Below are 18,649 nucleotides of genomic sequence, written 5' to 3' on the forward strand. Positions count from 1 at the left end.
TTAGCTAAAGGGAGAACCACCAAAATATTAAAACAAACTTTTGTAATTTTCAACAATATATCCAAGAGTTCTCTAAATAAAATAAACATTGGTCAGGTTTTATATAGTACATTCTTAAGTAAAAAAAAATCCACAAGTACAGAGGTGGGGGCTGATCCAGGCACAATTTTGTCATTAAATAAATGCAGATGCAGACAAACCAACAACTGAGGAACATTGACAGAAACAAAACCAAAATCAGTACTGCTGTTATCTGCTGATCTGCAGGCTAGGCCTGCTGCAGTTCAGGCTTGCAAAGTCCAAACACAGGCTTGTGAATAAGGGTATGCACCTTTCATTTTTCAAGATAGCACACATGTGTTTTGGAGGGAAGAGGCTCAGATAAAGAGCACACCTGTTTCATAAATAGGCACCTGCACTGTGGTCCTGCCAGGAGCCCTCCTTTGATTCACCTCTCATTCCCTCTGCTGCAGCGTCTTTGTGAGAAAACAGAAAGAACAAACGTGAGCAAAACCACTGCTGACAGTCCTCAAAAGATCTTGCACTCATTAATGGAGAAGAGCTTCCGCCTGTTCTGCCTTTTGGCTTGGTTGACCGCTGTCCTCACAGCATACTCAAACACCTGCTGCACTCCCCTGTTGCTGAGGGCAGAGCACTCCAAGTAGCCTTTGGCTCGCACATCCTGGGCGAGCCGCTTTCCATCTATAGGGCTGATGCAGGAGGAGCTGTAGGGACCCATGTCCCGCTGGTCCGTCTGAGTGGCCACCACCAAAACGGGGATGCGGGGCAAATGGCTGCGGATCTCGCTGATCCATTTGTTCCTCAGGTTCAGAAAGGAATTATGGTTTGCCACCGAGTAGCACATTAATACCACATCTGCCTGTTGGTAGGAGAGGGGGCGAATGCCTTTAAAGGCATCACTGCCAGACGTGTCCCAAAGACCTAAGCTGATCTGTACGCCATCCATGAAGACATCCACGCCAGTATTTTCATATACAGTGGGTCTGTAGTCATCTGGAAAAGTCTCAGATGTGAAACGTACCAGGAGAGATGTTTTCCCAACGGCAGAGTCTCCCACCAGAACACACTTGACTGAATCCAGCATTTTATTAACGTCCAAGGCCAAGAGTGCAGTCTCTGTGCAGCACAAGTGGGATGGAGAGATGCAGTGGTCTTAGAAGCCTTCTATATAATTTCCATTTAGTGAGAAACCATCCAAATCTCTTTACTTCTTATGACTCGATTCTGCCACTTGAGACTAAAATTTCATTTTCTCCCACATGACTCTGTTGGTTTTAAATCTTCAATGAGTCAAATGACGTTTCTGGAAAGCAAAAATAAAATGTAACATTTATAACCCACAGAGAACAAACCATTCCTCATCAAGATGAAGATGCCTGGACACATCTTTGGACAGGCATGGCAAGTATCCCTCACTGAGGATGATGAACTTTTCTATTTCTTCCCAGCCAGCTATGTGTGCAACAGCCATTCACATAAATAACCTTCTCGCTGCTCCACAGGGGCTAACAGTCTTAGCAGCATTACCATTTTCCACTGACACAAGCTATTTTTTCCTTCCAATTGTCTAGAGACTAATAAAATTAATTTAACTTTTATATAACTGCTACTAATATGCTGTGAGACATTCCCTGCCTCTGACTTTCACCAAGAATGACAGAATCCTGAATCCCTAAATGATCAGTTCAGATTCCCTTGAAAATGTAGCCATGATCTCTAGAGGTAGTCAGGAGAAAAAAAAGCTCTTTGCTAACCAATTTGACTTTTTAAACAATCCCATATGAAACACTAACACAGAACCACTTGTGACAATGAGGAAGCAAAGACTTCAGGAGTGAATCTCAATTCACATGAACCTGAACAATTTTTAAAAGCAAAGAAAGATTCACAGAAAAAAAAACCCAAGAACAGGTTAATTTTTTTCTTACAAATCGCTTTCAACAATCAAGAAACACAAGCCAAAGAAAGCCCCACTACCGATGCTTGCCCCAGTAAAAATTTCGTTTGAAGGGAATTTAACTGTCCTGGCATTTACTCCCTTGTAAAACTGAATTAAGAGTACTCTTCAGAGTATGTAATTGCTTTTGAGCTCCTGCCAGCATTCAGTCAAATTTTCCTATTTTGAAAGCATTTGTTTCTTCCCCACTAACTGTGTGCAAGATTCACTGCTCACACAGGGTGACACGCAAGATGCTCCGAAAATCACTAACAGCAAAACTGAAGACAAATTAGTTCTGATGAACAAGAGTAATTAAAAAGAAAGTATCACTGCATAATTTCAAAATGTCATGTGTTTTTTATATAAATAATATATTTCTGTTTCCTTCATATATGTAGAGAGACATCCCAGCTGAAGGCTATTTGCACAGATATAAATGATGGCCACAAAGGGCATATACTGTATTTTACTGTAACGCTCTCCACTTTCAGTACCCTAACCCACCACCTCCTCCCCCTTTATTTCTAGAAAACACTTCAAGCTTTGGCTTACTCCACAAAGGGGGAAACACAAAGGGAAAGTGCTAAATGAGCTTAAAGAGAACATTTTACAGGTACCGACAACTGCTATTGTCCGGCTTTCGTTTTGTGCGGAGGCCATGCCCTACCTCCTCTGGTGCTGCTGGCACACCTGCATCTCCCACCTCATGGCCCGGCTGCCGGCAGATGTGTGGCCGGAGCTCGCTGCTTTATAAAGGTGGCCCCAGGCCTGCGGGCTGTCCCTGTGCGCGCTCGGGTTACCGTATCTACAGGAGCCATTGCAACACACGGCGCTTCCTGGCCTGCCAGCGACACCGCGGCTCAGACTGCCGCTCGCTTCTAGGAACTGGGATGGAGGCTGAGGCTGCTTCACGGCATTCCTGGCTGCCGGGAAACAGGCTGCACTATGAATTCAAGTTTTAGTGGCAGCAGATGAAAATTTGCTTTTAAAGATTCATTAGATCTAACTCCACCCTCTTGTCTTCTCTGTTCTCCAAACAAGCTCTCAAGGGAACTAAACAAGACCTTTACAAAACACATCTATGAAAAATTCAAAAAGCATCTGTAGGATAAACATTCAAATTGCTTATATGAATCATAATCTCTCTTTCAGAGTATTCTATTTCAAAATTGGGTCAGCAGTATAGCTTGAAAACACCTCAATTTCACCACAGGACAGTAATGTCCTATTCAGACAAAGCTGCATATTTCAGAGAAAGTTTCCATGTACCAAGGATCCTTTTCAGAACAAACATTTCTTTGGTGCGAGGAGTCCTCAGTGCCTTCAGATGCATTATTTTGTGCACACTGGAATGTGGGGGAAATAAGGATGTCCAAAGCATGACTTTTGCAATTTCATAAATGCCAAAACAGAGAAAGAGAGAAAAGGATTGTTCTGGCACTCAACTTGTGGATTACCAGGTCAAATTATGCTGATTATTTTGAAAATATAAAAATTATAAAAGATTGACAGAGATATTAAGGCCTAGTGAATATGGCTAGTTGACAGACAATACAAGATGTTGAAATATTCCACTGTGACAGTGCAGAATTGTTTTCAAAGCAAATGATATTGTTCTATATTCCATCAGTGAATAATAAAAAACCCTGGTATATAACAAGGTCCATATTGTGATCCTGTGGACAAATTGCCTTCAATGGTCCTGGTCTTGCATTTGTTAACAACAATTCATGTGCCTCCATATATAATTGGGACTACATACGTGCATATTGAAGCATTATCTGTAATTAGGCACATAGTTGGTCCTTGTTGCAGCCTCAGGGTAAGAGCAGCATTACTGTATTAAAATAATTACACAAGTTCACCTCACTGGAAGGAAAATGCTTGATTAAGCATCAACAAAAAGCAGTGTCCTTTAAAAAGCAGTACTTCAAAGTGTCCTTTAAAGACAGTACTGGACACTTCTGTGCCTCAGTATACAATCAGTTTTATAAATATTTGCAAAAGTTTTTGTCCCTTTCTCTCATATTCTGTCTTGGTCCGACAGCACAGTGTGCTACAACCATTACAAGATTGCAGAAAACCTTCTGATCGCAAATCAGAGATGGAGTCTAAGCTGTGGAGGCTTTTTTTTTTAATCCGACAATTTGATTTTCAAAAATTTACCGACTTTACTAAGATCATTTTGTATATGGAATTCAATATATAAACCTCTATCTTCTTTTATGCTTTTTTGGTTTATGCTTTCATTACTCATAACAACAGAAGATATTATTTGAATAGTAAGATAAGACCTTTTATAAAATCACTAGGTATAAGAATCTATGTCTGATTCTTGCGTGGTCATGCTGAGTAGTGATCTTTAGTAAACTTCAGGTTTTGTTCCCTCTGTCTTTGGAATACTGGCACTAGTGTGTGGTTACAGAGATCTCGGACTTCACTGGGGGTGTGAGCACAAGAAGCCCTACAACAGTTGCTCTTGGGCAGTGTCTGAGTTGCACCTCAGCAGGTAAAATGCCTCATACTTGCTCATGGCTGAATACCATACAGAGAAGGTGAGTGGGGTTGCCAGCCTGCAATGGGATGGGATGAAAAGCAGAGCACAGCAGCACCGAGCTCTTCACAGGTAGAGGATTCAAGTGAATACACATCCCATGAAAAACGAATCTGGTATTTGTTGAAAGAGCTCTACCAACAAAGGAAAGCAGGACTACTACATCAAAAGGGGTAAGTTTATCAGCTGGACCAAATGGGATTTTCATTTATGCCAAGAATATCTCTGGTATCTACTATAAGATCATTGTGAGCATGACTCGCTATGGCTAAACATCTCCAGGGGATGGACAGCATCTTATGACAGGGGAAAATAAAAACAGTCAGGAACTCCAATTTTAAAACCTCTCTTAGATCCTGATAGTGCACACTCAGGTAGGCTGGAATTTCAATGGAATTAGCTCATACATAAACAAACCATGCAAGCAAACAACCAGCTTTTTGGATCAAAGTGCTTCAGAGAGTTAAAGCCGTTAACATGCTAACTATTATTGCCATTATCCACTCCCTACCTCAATTACATCTCAGCAGAGGTCCTGTTTATGTCAGGATAACAGCAGATTAATTTTTCAGTTGGAGCACTGTGTATGCTAGTTCTTGAAGAGACTTGACATGGCAAGGATATTAAAATATTTAGACTAATAGAAGAGGTTGAAACCACCGGAGATACTTCCACCAGCTGTGCAATACTTGAATGTACATACTGTCTTTGCCTACCTACTCTGCTCTTTTAAATCCCACCTCACACAGAGGTGGGGTCTGCAAAACAGTGCCTACAGTTCTTCTCCAATGGGCTGACTGTAACCACTGCTCCTTGCAATTGCACCACAGATATGTAAAAACTCTCCTCAAATCCCTTAGCTAAATGCTCTCAATGAGAGGAAGGAGGCACAAAGACTACCCTCACTGACCAGAAGAGTGTCCAGCTTTACACCTTCACCTCCATGGGCACAGTGGGCACTGCAGGGCATGGACAGAGCCTGAGAAAACTCCTGCAAGCAGAAGGAGGAGGAGGAAGGCTGGCAGGAATCAACACAGGGCAGAGACGCTGCTGCCTGGTTAGTGAGAGCACCCAGAAGATGCAGCCCCTTGTGACACAGAAACTGTGGCTGTTGTGACTCCAGTTTGGACACTCTGCTAGATCACCAGGTTGTCAAGGTCACACTGCCTGCTTTTCAGCTCTGTGGATGAACTGTACTTGCTCCATTCAGATACAAACCTCCAGATTGCTTCCACAGCACAGGTCTTCTGAAAACTAATCCATCAGCTGCAGTCTGTCTGGAGACTGCAAGTAAACAAATCCTTGCTGCACTGTCATGCATTCACTTAGCTGATTCTCTGACATTTGCTTTAGCTGCCTCCTATTTTCTTAACTCCTTTCAAGACAATTTTGATCTCTAGCCCTGTCTTGCCAATCAGCCTCCATCCACCTCAGAGAGTGTCAGCGTTTCAGTCCATAGTGGCATTCAGTGGCAGCACCACTGGCTCACAGCCTGTACCTTTGCAAGTTGCTGCATCTTTTCCCCAAACTACTACACCAAAAAATCTCCATTGAACTCATTCACTTCCTAAGGTGGCTACCACAGGGGTCATCACTATTCTTTGGCCCAAGAGAAAGGTGGCAGGTCACTCATTGGCAGAATAATTCAGCTGTCTGATATATTTGCAATACTGACAGATTAATTGCCAGATTATCTTTCAAGGTGCTTTTATATTTTAAAGAATTGAAAGGATACTTAGAAGCTTGGATGAGAGCTTTTATACAGATATTTTGTCCTTAAGAACAATAATTTCTTCAATGCCTTTCTAAAGTTAGAAAAGCAAGCAACATGCAATGACCCCATATTTTCAAAGCCAGGATGTCTTGTCATCTCAAAAACAATCTCCTTCCAGAATGAAAAAAATTTGCAGACATAAAAACTTGGAAATTTTTCTTTCACTCCCTTGTTCACGAAACTGAAATCTGTTCCTGTTTTCAAATTTCAGTATTTTATTTGTTAAAAAAAAAAACAAACTGAATTTTGGGTTTAATTTCTAATTTATGAAATTTCGAGAAACTAGAGAACCACTTTTTTAGAAACCTTTGCAAAAAATCGCTTCTGGATCAAGACAACACCTGAAAATACCTCTGTTTCTTTCTCTGGCAGTTTTAACCACTGCAAATGAAGAGAAAGATTTATCATCAAATATTCAGTAATCTTGTCAACTTTATTATTAGCAAGGGAACTCAAGTTATCAGATTTAAAGCAAATTTCCTCATATTGAGACTGTGAAATCTTTATATGAAACAACAACGAACACAGACCGATGTTATTTACAAGATTAAATGAGATGTGAAGTCCTAGTAAAGGGATGAAAGTTTTTGTGTAACAAAATATATGTATTGATACACATGCTTACACATTGCACATACATATAAAACCATTTAATGAGCTATCTTATATTTCATAAAATTTAATTTAATTTCTTTAGTAATACTACGTATAATAATACATAAGCAATGGATAACAACATATCTAGAGATCTATTCAATTCACTATAGTTGCTGAGAAAAACAATTTAACTCTCATTCTAATTATAGAATTAGACAAAGGAAATATTTCTTTTATCTTCAAGAGCCCTCTTTCTGTGGCTAATCACACCTTGATCCAGCAATTTACAAATTACACAGGTACACAGACTATTAGAACCACTCCAAAAATTAACAAAAAGCCTGTAAGACTCATGTACTGATCCGAGATCCTAAATCTCTGAAAAGAACTCAATGAGATCTGACAATGCTAAGTACCCACTTAAAGATTCAAGCCATTAGTCTGAAGTAATTTTTCTCCATGTTTACGGCATGGTAAATGGCAAACCATGGTTATGACATGGTAAATGACAAACTATGTAGCATTCATGGTATTATGGGTCATTTTCAAAACGGATCCATTTTCAGTATATATGTTCTCTACAAAGTGAAATTGGGGTCAATCAAGTGTAGGAAAGTAATCCCTTCAGAGAGGACCAGCTCATAAACCATTCTCAGTCCGATCCAATATCCTCAAAGTCACCAGAAATGGAGCAGCATGTCATGCCTGAGGTTAGGTAAGCCTAGCCTTCTCCTTCTGCAGGATACTGGATATATGTCACCTCTCTTTCCCACCCTCCTCTGTGTTAATTTTTCTCCTCTGTGCTTAAACAGAGAAGAAATTTTTGAGTTTCACTACAGATGCAGCTGTACATGGAGCAGCTGGTGAGCAAATGTCACACGTGTACATTCGAGCACAGAAGTTCATCAGCCATCTGTCTGCCTGCTGTCCCTCACAGTCACTGTTTCTGTACACACACACATATAAATATATATATGTGTATCTATCTATCTATCTATCTATCTATCTATCTATCTATCTATCTATCTATATATATCTATATATATATATATATATATATCTTCACACTGACACAGAACTGCTCCTGGGTCCAGATGGGGGTACAGACACACTTGCAGATGAACACGGATAAAGTGCTACTTGCTGACTCCAGTGCTATCACACATACCTATGAATACTTTTTCTACCTAAATGACTTACAGGTCAAAAGCAAATTTTCAAAAACTCTAACTGCATTTTAGCCAAACTGAAGCCTTGATAATATAAAACACATTATATTTAAGTAATTGACCTTAATCAGACTACGGTGTGTGTAGAATTAGTTACATGTAGAAATGTTTGGGCCTCAAACCACTTCAAATTTTTCATGCCACATCCTCTTTCAACACAGTTAAATTTCTTGAAGTTTGAGACAAATCAAAAAAGCATATTTTTGATTTGTCAACATATTTTGATAACATATTATTGTAGGATTTTTTAAATAGATTTAACTCTTAAAAATCTCCCCAAATTTTCATGGCTGTTGAAGTATTCTTTGGCTGTTGAAGTACTCTTTTACTTTCAACCTTCAACAATTATTGTGTTTTCTTTTCAGCGAGCCTGACCCTACCCCTATTTCTGCTTGTTCTTTATTTTTACCATCTGCAGACACAGGTATCCATTTCTCTTTCATACACAACTAACATTTCTTACTTTTAAATAATCATTCATAATTTCTCAGAGAATGATGCATTATTTGCTAGACTGGATGTATAGAAGCGTATATGCACATATATAGGGACACAAAAATATTGAAAATAAATCTGTGCATATTTAAAATCTAAGTATTTCAGTGATGAATCAATACATTCATGTACAAAAAATCACATCCATATGTACATGCATATGTGTATGTCCATATACATATATATATACACTCACACACACACACACACACACACACACATATATATATATGTGGACACTTTGATATTAATTCATTGCAAAAGACATTGCTACAGATTGCTGTAGAAAACAACGTGCTGTGGGCAAGATATCTTACCATCATTTGAAAACCTACATACATATTTTGCATCAAATGGATGCATTATTAAAATAGTCATGGTCCACATACAGGTACATATGTATTTGTATGCACATGTACCTCCATGCACAATCTCCATGAGCAGAGATTACTGCTGTGCTAAATGGGGATTTGCAATAACCTAGGTATGTAGTTTATAGAATTTTACATATAAAATTACACAGTCACCGATTGTAAACTGTCATATTTCTGCTGTGTATGCAGCCATTACATTTATTAGACACATCTTTACAATAAGTTGTTAAGGAGACGCATGGATTTATATTAAATCCTGCAGATGAGTGACACGATAAATCATTAAAACAAACTAGCATCTCCATAGACATGCTTGCATTTGCGGTCAAAAGGGCTTCCCCTCTTTCAGAGCCTGTGCTAAGCCCACTGCAGTAGAGAAAGCTGACTTCTGTGTGTTTTGGCTCGAACCTGTGGTAGGACTGCGCTCCTCTCTCGTTTCCACACTACTTGATCTTCTTGACTGGCTCCCTTAAATGCTACGAAGTAATCAACAGTAACAGTATAGCTAAGAGCTAATATATGAATGCTACAGGTGATATAACATGCTCCTCAATGTTAAAACATCTTTAAAAATTGCCCTACCATTTCTCCATTTTCCTCAAGGGATCCCTTGCAAGATCTCCGACTTTACTTTCGGAAGTCTCTTCAAGTTTAACTTTGCTCTGATTTTATAAAATGCCTAGCACAAAATAAGGAGATTCTCAAGCCTAGATCTTCTCCCCCTGGTATAAGCAGGAGAAAAAGGAGGTTCTCCGCGTTCATTAAGTTATGTATTTGCACAGGTTTGATTTCAGTGGGAGGTAAAGACGGAGAATGTTAGAACAGAATTAGCCACTCTTCCATGGAAGATTATTTTTGTATATTTTGTGAGAAGAATAAAATGTTGGATATACAGGTGGTTTTGAGTAGTAATAATGTTGATCAAACAATACACAATAATGACCTTGCTAAATAACGACTTGTTTTTAATTCAGGAAGAACTCATATTTACTGCATGTCACCATTCGTTTTGCTGTGATGAATGTCAAACTTCGGACATTCATGAGCAAAGCCAGCAAAAGAAGCAACAATAATTTGGTTGGGTATTTATTTTAGAAAACAGAAAATTCCTGATAATTTTAGCTTTTTCCCCTTAGGACTGCCAGCAACAAAAACCTTTTTCTTGTCTCTGTATACATCAGAGTGTTTAAAATCATAGTCCAGATTTCACATAGCGGGGAAACTGCCATCTTTAAAATCGTTATTAAATTTTGTGTGCACACATATGCATAAAAATGTTAAAAATTTGAAGACCTTACTTTGAAATAATGACTTCTCAAGTATCAGGTGTGATATAAAACATACAATTATCATAACTTGTCCTGCATTTGTTGATTTATGATTCTTATATTTTTGATTTTTTCAATACATTTTTAAAAAGGAGTTGTCTTCCACAATCTATGCCATGACTTAGTATTCACACACTGTATCCAGCACACAGATAAAATAAGAAATAATACATATCCATTATACAAACAGGATTTTTTTTTCTTACCATGCAGCCTCTCTAGAATTCCTTAATTGAAGCAGATAAAATTAGATTTAAAAAATGGGCATGCATACTTGCCTTCATCAAACTGCCTACATTCCATGCATAGTTATGATTAAAGCCCAACTTCAAAGGAACAAGCTTTCTTTTCTTTTTAATTTTTTTTTTTTTTTGGAATTAGCACAAGTTATACCTGGTAGCTCAGATTTTATATTGATTTATATCTTACACCAACCATACGCCAGAGCAGAATATATATTTTAGTGCCTGTTTTTTCCTTTATTTTCCTCTGATTCCATTACAATCTTGTTCTCTTGCCACCTTTATATAAAACATATGATACTGCAGACAGCAGCAGTCACATGGAATAGGTTAAGAGGAGAAAAGACTCTACAACCAAATGTAATACATAAATCCTTCTCACTCATTCTTCAGCTGAGTATTTTGAGAAGCCATTCGTATATTTATAGGTGACATCCACTTGGCTTTCAGTCAGTTTAAAGATCATGCAAATCCCCATGCTACAGTAAATCTTAATGCAGAGTTCTTCAATGGGAAACACAGAAAGTTTTCCTTGATTATCTTGATTTTTACATATTTTGAATGAAAATGATCATACATATGAAAAGAGAGATATTTTAGGAGAGAGATGTTTGCACATTATGAGAACATTTCCCATGCTTTATTTTTGAATCCTGATGGACTTGATTCAAACTCAGAGATACTTTACCCAACAGCTTTTCATCCAGAATTAAACCTCCACTGAAAGAGATGGGAATTTAAAAACTCCCATTTAAATTGATGGAGAATAAGGTAATTACATGAAGGGGTTTTACGACAGCTGTTTCATAATATATTTTTATAGTGAGAAAAACAAAAGCTCACAGACAATTAGATAGATAATTAATAGATAGGTTAATTAATAGATATTTGGGTATATCAGTAGCTCAATAACTTCAAACTCCTAAGTCTTTACTGTTTTTTAAGCACAGTTTTTTGATGGAAATAAAAGAGGCAAGCTGAAGACTGTGTGTCCATTGGCATGCCTATCAATGAAAGGAAAGAACAGTTTTCTTGCAAGTTTGAAAGGTTTCATAGTCTTTCAATGACCATGGCACAGGAAACAACTAAAAGAGACCCCCAGCTACACAGGGGTCTTGGTCTCACACTTTTATATTAGGCGAGCCAGTTATACCTATATTTTGACATAAATCAGTCTAACCCTCAAAAGCAACACACTGTCACTCATGAGGAGAAGTGGTATCACCAGATGGTACAACAACCTCAAGCTGGCAAGTGTCAGTTACTGGTACTCACGCTTTTGTGTGAGAAGTGGCATCATGCACAGTATGTAACCACAGCCCACTGTGCCAGCTTCTGCCAGGAGAGGTGTTTGCTCCTTTTCCAGCACATGCTGGGTCTTTCCTACGTGACAGGTCACTATGGCTCCCCATAGAGAAATCCCCAAACCATAGCAGAATCCTCATGTGGTTTCCAGCAGGTTCATATGTTTTGTCAGGTAAAGAGAAGCATGCCAAGTTCAGCCCCACCCTCATCCCTTAGCAATTTACACTTCTCCTTGGCTTCTGTAACCAAAGAGTAATTGCAATTGCTCGTGCAAAAGCAACACAGTGCAGACGCAGCAGCAGGCAACTGTGCAGGGGGGGAGTGATAAAGGGTCAGTGATAAACACAGGGCACGGCCACAGGCCAGGTTGGGCACAAGCCACTCCCGTACCCGCTCTGCAGGGAATGCATGTGCGTACAAAGTGCTCAGACCATGCTCCCCCCATCCTCCAGCCACCCTGTCAGCAGTGACAGACTGGGACTGCTGGGACTATTGCTCCCTGCCACTTTGCCAGCTGCTCATATTAGACCTGATACACCAAAGTTTGTAGCCATGACTTCCAGTACTCACACTCTGCATTACAGAGGTTTTGCAGGCTCCAAAACCTCCCCTTCCACTGAGCACTGATCCATCTGGTGGATTGGAACGGTTCTTCACTGACATAAAAATTGAAGGACAACTAAATCCTTCTAAGCAAATAGGAAACTCTACTTGGTTTTGTGGAGAAGAGCTAATGGTAGGCTACAGCCCACAAATTTTGTTGCTACATTGCTTTGTTGTGTTTGTGTGATCCTGCCCAGCATCTTAAGGCCATAATGCTGTAATAGTGGGCTTGAGACAGCTGCAGCCAACTTCCTTTCTTAATTGTTGTGCTGGAGTTATCTCAAAATACTTTTCAGCTGTAAGTTGTGTCATAGCATGGAAACATTTGAAAACTGAAGATTTAATAAAACCACACACCACTAGCCAAAAACAGAAGAATCTAATTTGGGAATGATGTTGAGATGTGTGGTGTGATGTCTAAAGTGTTACACCAAGACTTTTGAAAAAGGCAAATTTTACAGTTACTTATTTTATCTCTTTTCAAACAATAATCAAAAGCACTATAGAAAAATCCCCAATTTTTCATTTTATGGTCAATGTCAATCAAATTAATCATTTGAATGGTGCATTCAGTAACATTCTACTGTTTCTTAGGGAAAACTATAGAATCACAGCACCAAAATTTCATAAAGAAAAAGAGGGGTTAAGAGGCAATTTTCACAGAAAATCTTTTACATTAAAGTGCCTAACTCACTTGCTGTTATACATCTAGAACTGCACAGCGAAAGCAAGAGAAACAGCAGAATTTCATCTCCCTGCCCGGGTGTCCTCCTGGCTGGTTATCAGAAAGCGTCACCAAGAAAATCTCCTTGGGAGCTTCCGCTGGTACAGACCCACTGCTCTACAAAACGGGCCAGCCCATGAGACTGCCACCACGCTGGCTGCTCACTTCCTGTGTGCTCTGGGTGCGCTGCAGATCACCCCCTCACTTCTCTCAGGGTTTATATGACTTGCCCCTCACTGTACAAGACATTACTTCCCTAACATCCCTGGCACTAGCAGTTGTTACCAGCAATGTGACTTTAGCACCAGTCTCTCCATTTTGAGGCCTGATGCTCTTCTGCTATGAGATGACTTCACACTGCTTTGGCACAGTAAAATTACCTTAAAATGGGATTAAATTACAGTAACTTACAGCCATGTTTCTCTGCTGATGGCCTAAGAATCTTGCTATACATGAAAATCAAATCCATTTTTAAATTTAATTCTTTACTCTGGAACTTAGTAAGTACAGATTACTTATAAAAACACCGATTCTCTGTAACTACAAACCTACAGATTTTCCTGGCTTGCAGCACCCAGTCTGGGGAATGTAAAACTTGGTATTATGCCTCACTAAGACTCTAACTTTAGCAAGAAGCAAGTGCACATGTGGCTTTTTGACCTTGCAGTTACTGCCCAAATCTCAAACACAGTATTCACATGAAGTCTGTACCCACTTTCTCTCGTAGAACTGACTCCATTTGTATGATAGATCTTCAGACTATATCAGAAAAACTATATCAAATCCCATTCTAAAGTCAAGTAAGTATACACATATGGTTCTTCCTACTGGAAAACCACGAACCCACCACACTGACATAAATGGTGGGGTTGAAAATGTGGAATATGAAGCAGCACAATCCCACCTTATTCCAACAACAACAGACACCAAAATTTGCTGACAGCTATGACTGTTAACAACTAAGTTATCTCATTTACCCTACCTTTTCCTTCTGCAAGTATCTTATTCAGGATAAATCCCACGATAAAGCTGACTCCTGCCAGATGCCGCAGTTCAACTCCTGCCCCATCCAAAGGTGGAAACACAGCTGAAATGAGAAGTTAGAAAATCTTAAATCCACACTCAGATTTTTTTGCAGGGACTTGTGTCAGAGAGATGGTTCAAGCCTCAATGTGCTTTATCCTCATTCACCTTTCAGATTAACTGCATCTCATTGGCAATGTGACAAGACCATTCCATCACACTAGAGCATCAGAAGATGCAGGGTTTGTGAGGAGAATCTGGAAATGGGTGTGCACAGATGTGCACACATGCACATACACACATAGTGTTCTGTAAGGGGACTCCACACCCTAAGCATGCCACAGCTGGATCAGAAAGCAGAGAAGAAGCCATGGGAGTGACCTGAACACAGAGTTATAGACGTGGCCATTTAGATGGAAATCCTCCATCTCAGAAGGTGGCACAGGCATTTGTTAGACCCAGCAGGGCCAGGCAGCTGCTGGAGCCAGAGCCAACCATAGATATGCTGTCAAATTAAAAATACTTTGAATCTCCCTCCACTCCTAAGAACGTGTTTCTCAAATTCTCACAATAAAATATTCATCTAAATTTGTTTGGGAATATTTAAGACGAAGCAGAACAGTTTCCTCAGAAGCATGATGTACTTCACAAATGGGGAAGAAAACCATCATTTGAAATATTGCAGATTTATACATGTCTATCACTCCTGCGTTCATAGTTCATACAACAGAAAAGAGTGTCAGAATCAAATCCACCATCTTGAGAGTAACTCCCATTTTTTCTTTTTTATTATATCAGTTAACATGGAGGAAACTTTTCACACCCCTTTTTCTACTTTATATAAGGCCTTTTTACGCTGAGGTGGAAAAAAACTCTGGAACAAATGAAAATACAGAAAATGCAAGATGTAGGTCAGTGCGTAATTGTATATCTCAACACCAAGCATTTAACAGATGGTACTTAGCAGAAAAGTAAAACTGATTATGCGAACCAATTTCACAAACTTATTAATAAAAGTAATTAACAAAAGTAAACCAAAATATATGGAATTTGATTCAGAATATCAATTCACATTAAGACTCCTAGGAAAAAAAAATTGCAATGAACTCACCAGAGGCAGGAAGCTGAAAGAGGCTGTTGAAAATGAACGTTAAAGAAGTCAACTATCCTAGACGAGATAAGGGAAGAAAAAAAGAAGAGTGGTGTTCTGTCTTCCTGGCTTTTTCAGATAGTCTTCTTTTTTAGCAAATTAGAACAATTATATAATTGAGAAGACAAAAAATCCAAAAGCTCTAAAGGTAACCAGAGACACCTGTGCTTACAGGCCAAAGTAGTCCAGGCAACTGGGTCTAGTTCATCTGGAGGCAGCAGTCACAGCAGAGCCAGATGCAGAGTGACGAGAAGTAGTGGAGAGGTTTAGCGTAAGTCAGCTTTCTGGGGAGAGCTTCACAGCTCTGCCTCTGTGGGTTTGTTGTGGGTTGCTATATCTTTCTGTCTTTGGTGACTATGGGAGCAGATGTAAAAACCTTGTAGATGGGGGAGGGAGGCAAACCCTCCAGGCTGCAGAAAGCTTTCTCTTTGTACTCTGCTGCTCCTGCAGCTGCCTCCTCCCTGCTACAGGGGCTAATGTCACAGCCCAGCCCAGCAGCTCAATACGTGTGAGGAGAAAAGGAGCAGATCAACAACTGCCCAGCATGGCTATGTGCAATTCACACTCCAGTAGCAGAATGGTATTTGGGATTTTTCTGCAACCTGGAATATGGCCCTGCCTGGAATACGGCCCTGCCTTTACAGAGGAGAGTGTGCATGTTTCATTAACTAACTTTGTGCAAAACCCAAGGCAGGCACTTTGGGCTGATTCAACACTTTGGGCTGATTGGTGTGCATGGTTCTGTTGTAATTCAGTGAGGATGCCTCTGAAGTTCTGGTCAGGATTGATCAGTAGTATCATTTTATCAGCATATATGTCCTCTATTCTACCAGCAAAAGGAGGCTGAGCAGGTGAAGGCACCACAGACATTGAGACTCCCACCCTTCCCAGCACAGACAAATTGAGCTGGGCAGATCCGCATCACTTTCAGCTACCACCACACCTACACAACACTGAAAGCAAAACTGATGGTAGTTTCAGGATTTCAGGTGTCTATGGTCTACACTTTAGGATCCAACAGCACAAGAGGTTGCCCGCTTTGTCTGATCAGGCAATAAGACTGCAGGGAGGGCACTCCTGTCCTATTCTCCTGAAGCAGCCCAGGTGCACTGGCACAGCAGGAGAGCTGCCCCTGCGCTGAAGGTGAAGGGCCCGGATGACCAGCACAGAGGAACGTCTGGTCCTCAGGCAGAGGGACAAGCACTGGCTTCCCAAGCAGCCTTGAAACCCAGAGGCACAGAAGTGGAAAGCAAGCCCTTTTCAGCAAGTATTTTGGGCTCAGTGAAATTATCTCTAACCATGAAACAGACTGTCTGATCCAGATCTAACGCCATGCATTTCATGTTCATTGCAGGATGGAAACTTTCTAAAGACAGCTTATGAATCGGTCCACATTAACATTATGACAGTACAATGCATTCCAAGATAAAGTCATACTGCTTCTAAGAAAGATTAAAAACCAACAGAATAGTTTACAAGATAAAGCAAAACGGAAACAAAAAGACAATTTATGTGTAGATGAAAGGCAGTTTGTGCCAAAAAATAAAAATAATATAGCCTATGTAAACATGCTTAGGCTGGAGAATCAATTTGTTTCTTTTCCCTACAAAATGAAATTAATTCAGTCAATTATCAACAGTGATGAAGTTAAGGAAGGCTCACAGAAGGCATTTTGGGAATCCTATCTTCTTAAAATTTTCAATCTTCCTTTTAGTTTGAGACAAGATTTTGAATAAGGGGCTTCAGCGCTTCACCAGTTTATGTGAGAACTTGTGTTTCCTCATTTTCACATTAAACATCTATTCATCTGTTTTAAACTAGGTTTGGGTTTCCCAATAGCAGCCTAAGCAATCAGGCAGTAAGTTTCCATTGCAACTGTGATAAAGCAAATCAGACACGCTAACTGTTAAACTGAATATTTCTGTTTCCATCAGAAATATTCAGAATTGTCAGAAGTAGAGAAATAAATACTATTTGCAAATTATACTGATATAAATGTCTTCAGTGATCATCACCAATTTTAGGTCTGCTACAGAGAGCAGATACTTAAAAATGCAACCACTCTTCTCTATTTCGTGCTGAGATTAATCCAGATGTGAAGCCATCTGGCTAAGTAGTTTGCATTTTGGAAAGAGTGCATCCATCTGTAAAATACTTCATAAACAACTTTTGAACTGAGTGAATTCAGCTAAAAAACAAAACTGTAGAGTAAGAGACACGTTCTAACATGTCTTGATTTCCACCCATTTCCCTCCACTACATTTCCTGAACTATCTTGACCTAATAACTTCCCAAAAATAGTTGAATTTTATTTATTTGAGACCTTTCTCAGTAATACATATGCTTCATGCATTTGATCCATTATTTAACTTCTAAGAGACCTGGAACTCCAACAAAAGAGCCTCAGCTCCATGCACATGTAGGTAATTCCAAAGTTAGATGCAAAATTGACACCTGACCTGTTTCTCTTGATCCTTGGTTGGTTGTTGGATTGGCTTTTGGGAGTCTTTTTGTCTTTCTTACCACAGTGTTTTGGCTCCTTTCCACCTCTTCATGCTGTGCAATGAAGGGGAACATCTGGCTGTGAGAGAATAGTGAATACATTAAAAAATACATTGCTTCTCCTTTTTAAAAAACTCATTATGAGTCATTATCTGTGACTTTCAGAAACAAACATCTTGTTGCAGAAAATATTTATAGGGGCGGAGCAAAGGCTTGCAATTTATTCTTGCATTGAGAAGTAGGCTGACAGCAAAAATAAAGTCTCAAACCACAAGTAACTAAGGGTTCATAAGAAGTTATGTAAAATAACATTACCCAGGGTCTTGACATGGATCAGTCTACAAGAAAAGTCACATTTCTTCTTAATCCACTGCTTTTTGCTCCTCTTGGAGAAAAAAGAAAGCTGCTGGTGTTAGGAAGGGGGTTGAGATTAAGGAAGAATGCTGCTCCTGTCCCCCCTACCTGTGTTCCTTTTAGTTCTCAGATTCACTCAGCTCAGATTTTGGTCTGCATGGATACGTGGTAAGTGCAATGCTCAGGAAGTAAACCATGACACTCTTTAACCCTACAAGCCTTTCTCCTGTCCCAGATGATCATTAAATTACACAAAAGAGAGCTAATTGTTGCTTATGTCTAGCCACTGCAACAGACATATAAAAAAACACAAGAAGAAATACACTTATTTTGTGAAAAAAGAGCCTAATTCTTTTTTGGTATCATTTTCAAAGGGAGGCAGGAAAAATATATGTGGCCAGCTGTGTGTTAGGAAAACTGGGATGTGCCTATTTG

General features: G+C 39.5%; 1 protein-coding gene across 3 annotated transcripts; it reads right to left on the reverse strand.

Moving 5' to 3' along the window:
• Window positions 1-77: 77 nt before the first annotated feature.
• Window positions 78-18,048, reverse strand: RHOH (ras homolog family member H). 3 transcript variants are annotated; one of them, XM_036381450.1, is made up of 4 exons: window positions 17,818-18,048; window positions 15,320-15,342; window positions 14,168-14,272; window positions 78-1,324 (listed from the first exon to the last, which is right to left on the reverse strand). In XM_036381450.1, the coding sequence occupies exon 4, from the start codon at window positions 1,103-1,105 to the stop codon at window positions 530-532; it is 576 nt and encodes a 191-aa protein (XP_036237343.1). In that variant the 5' UTR covers window positions 1,106-1,324; window positions 14,168-14,272; window positions 15,320-15,342; window positions 17,818-18,048; the 3' UTR covers window positions 78-529. The 3 variants fall into 3 exon arrangements, with proteins under 3 accessions (XP_036237343.1, XP_036237342.1, XP_036237345.1); XM_036381449.1 differs by lacking the exon at window positions 17,818-18,048 and having other exon boundaries at window positions 15,320-15,506; XM_036381452.1 differs by lacking the exons at window positions 14,168-14,272; window positions 15,320-15,342; window positions 17,818-18,048 and adding an exon at window positions 2,628-2,814.
• Window positions 18,049-18,649: the final 601 nt, after the last annotated feature.

The sequence above is a fragment of the Molothrus ater genome, chromosome 4, assembly GCF_012460135.2.
Source record: "Molothrus ater isolate BHLD 08-10-18 breed brown headed cowbird chromosome 4, BPBGC_Mater_1.1, whole genome shotgun sequence".
NCBI lineage: Eukaryota > Metazoa > Chordata > Aves > Passeriformes > Icteridae > Molothrus > Molothrus ater.

Bases quoted from the DNA above. Each gene is read 5' to 3' on its own strand.
- RHOH (XM_036381450.1), bottom strand. From the start codon at position 1,105: ATGCTGGATTCAGTCAAGTGTGTTCTGGTGGGAGACTCTGCCGTTGGG.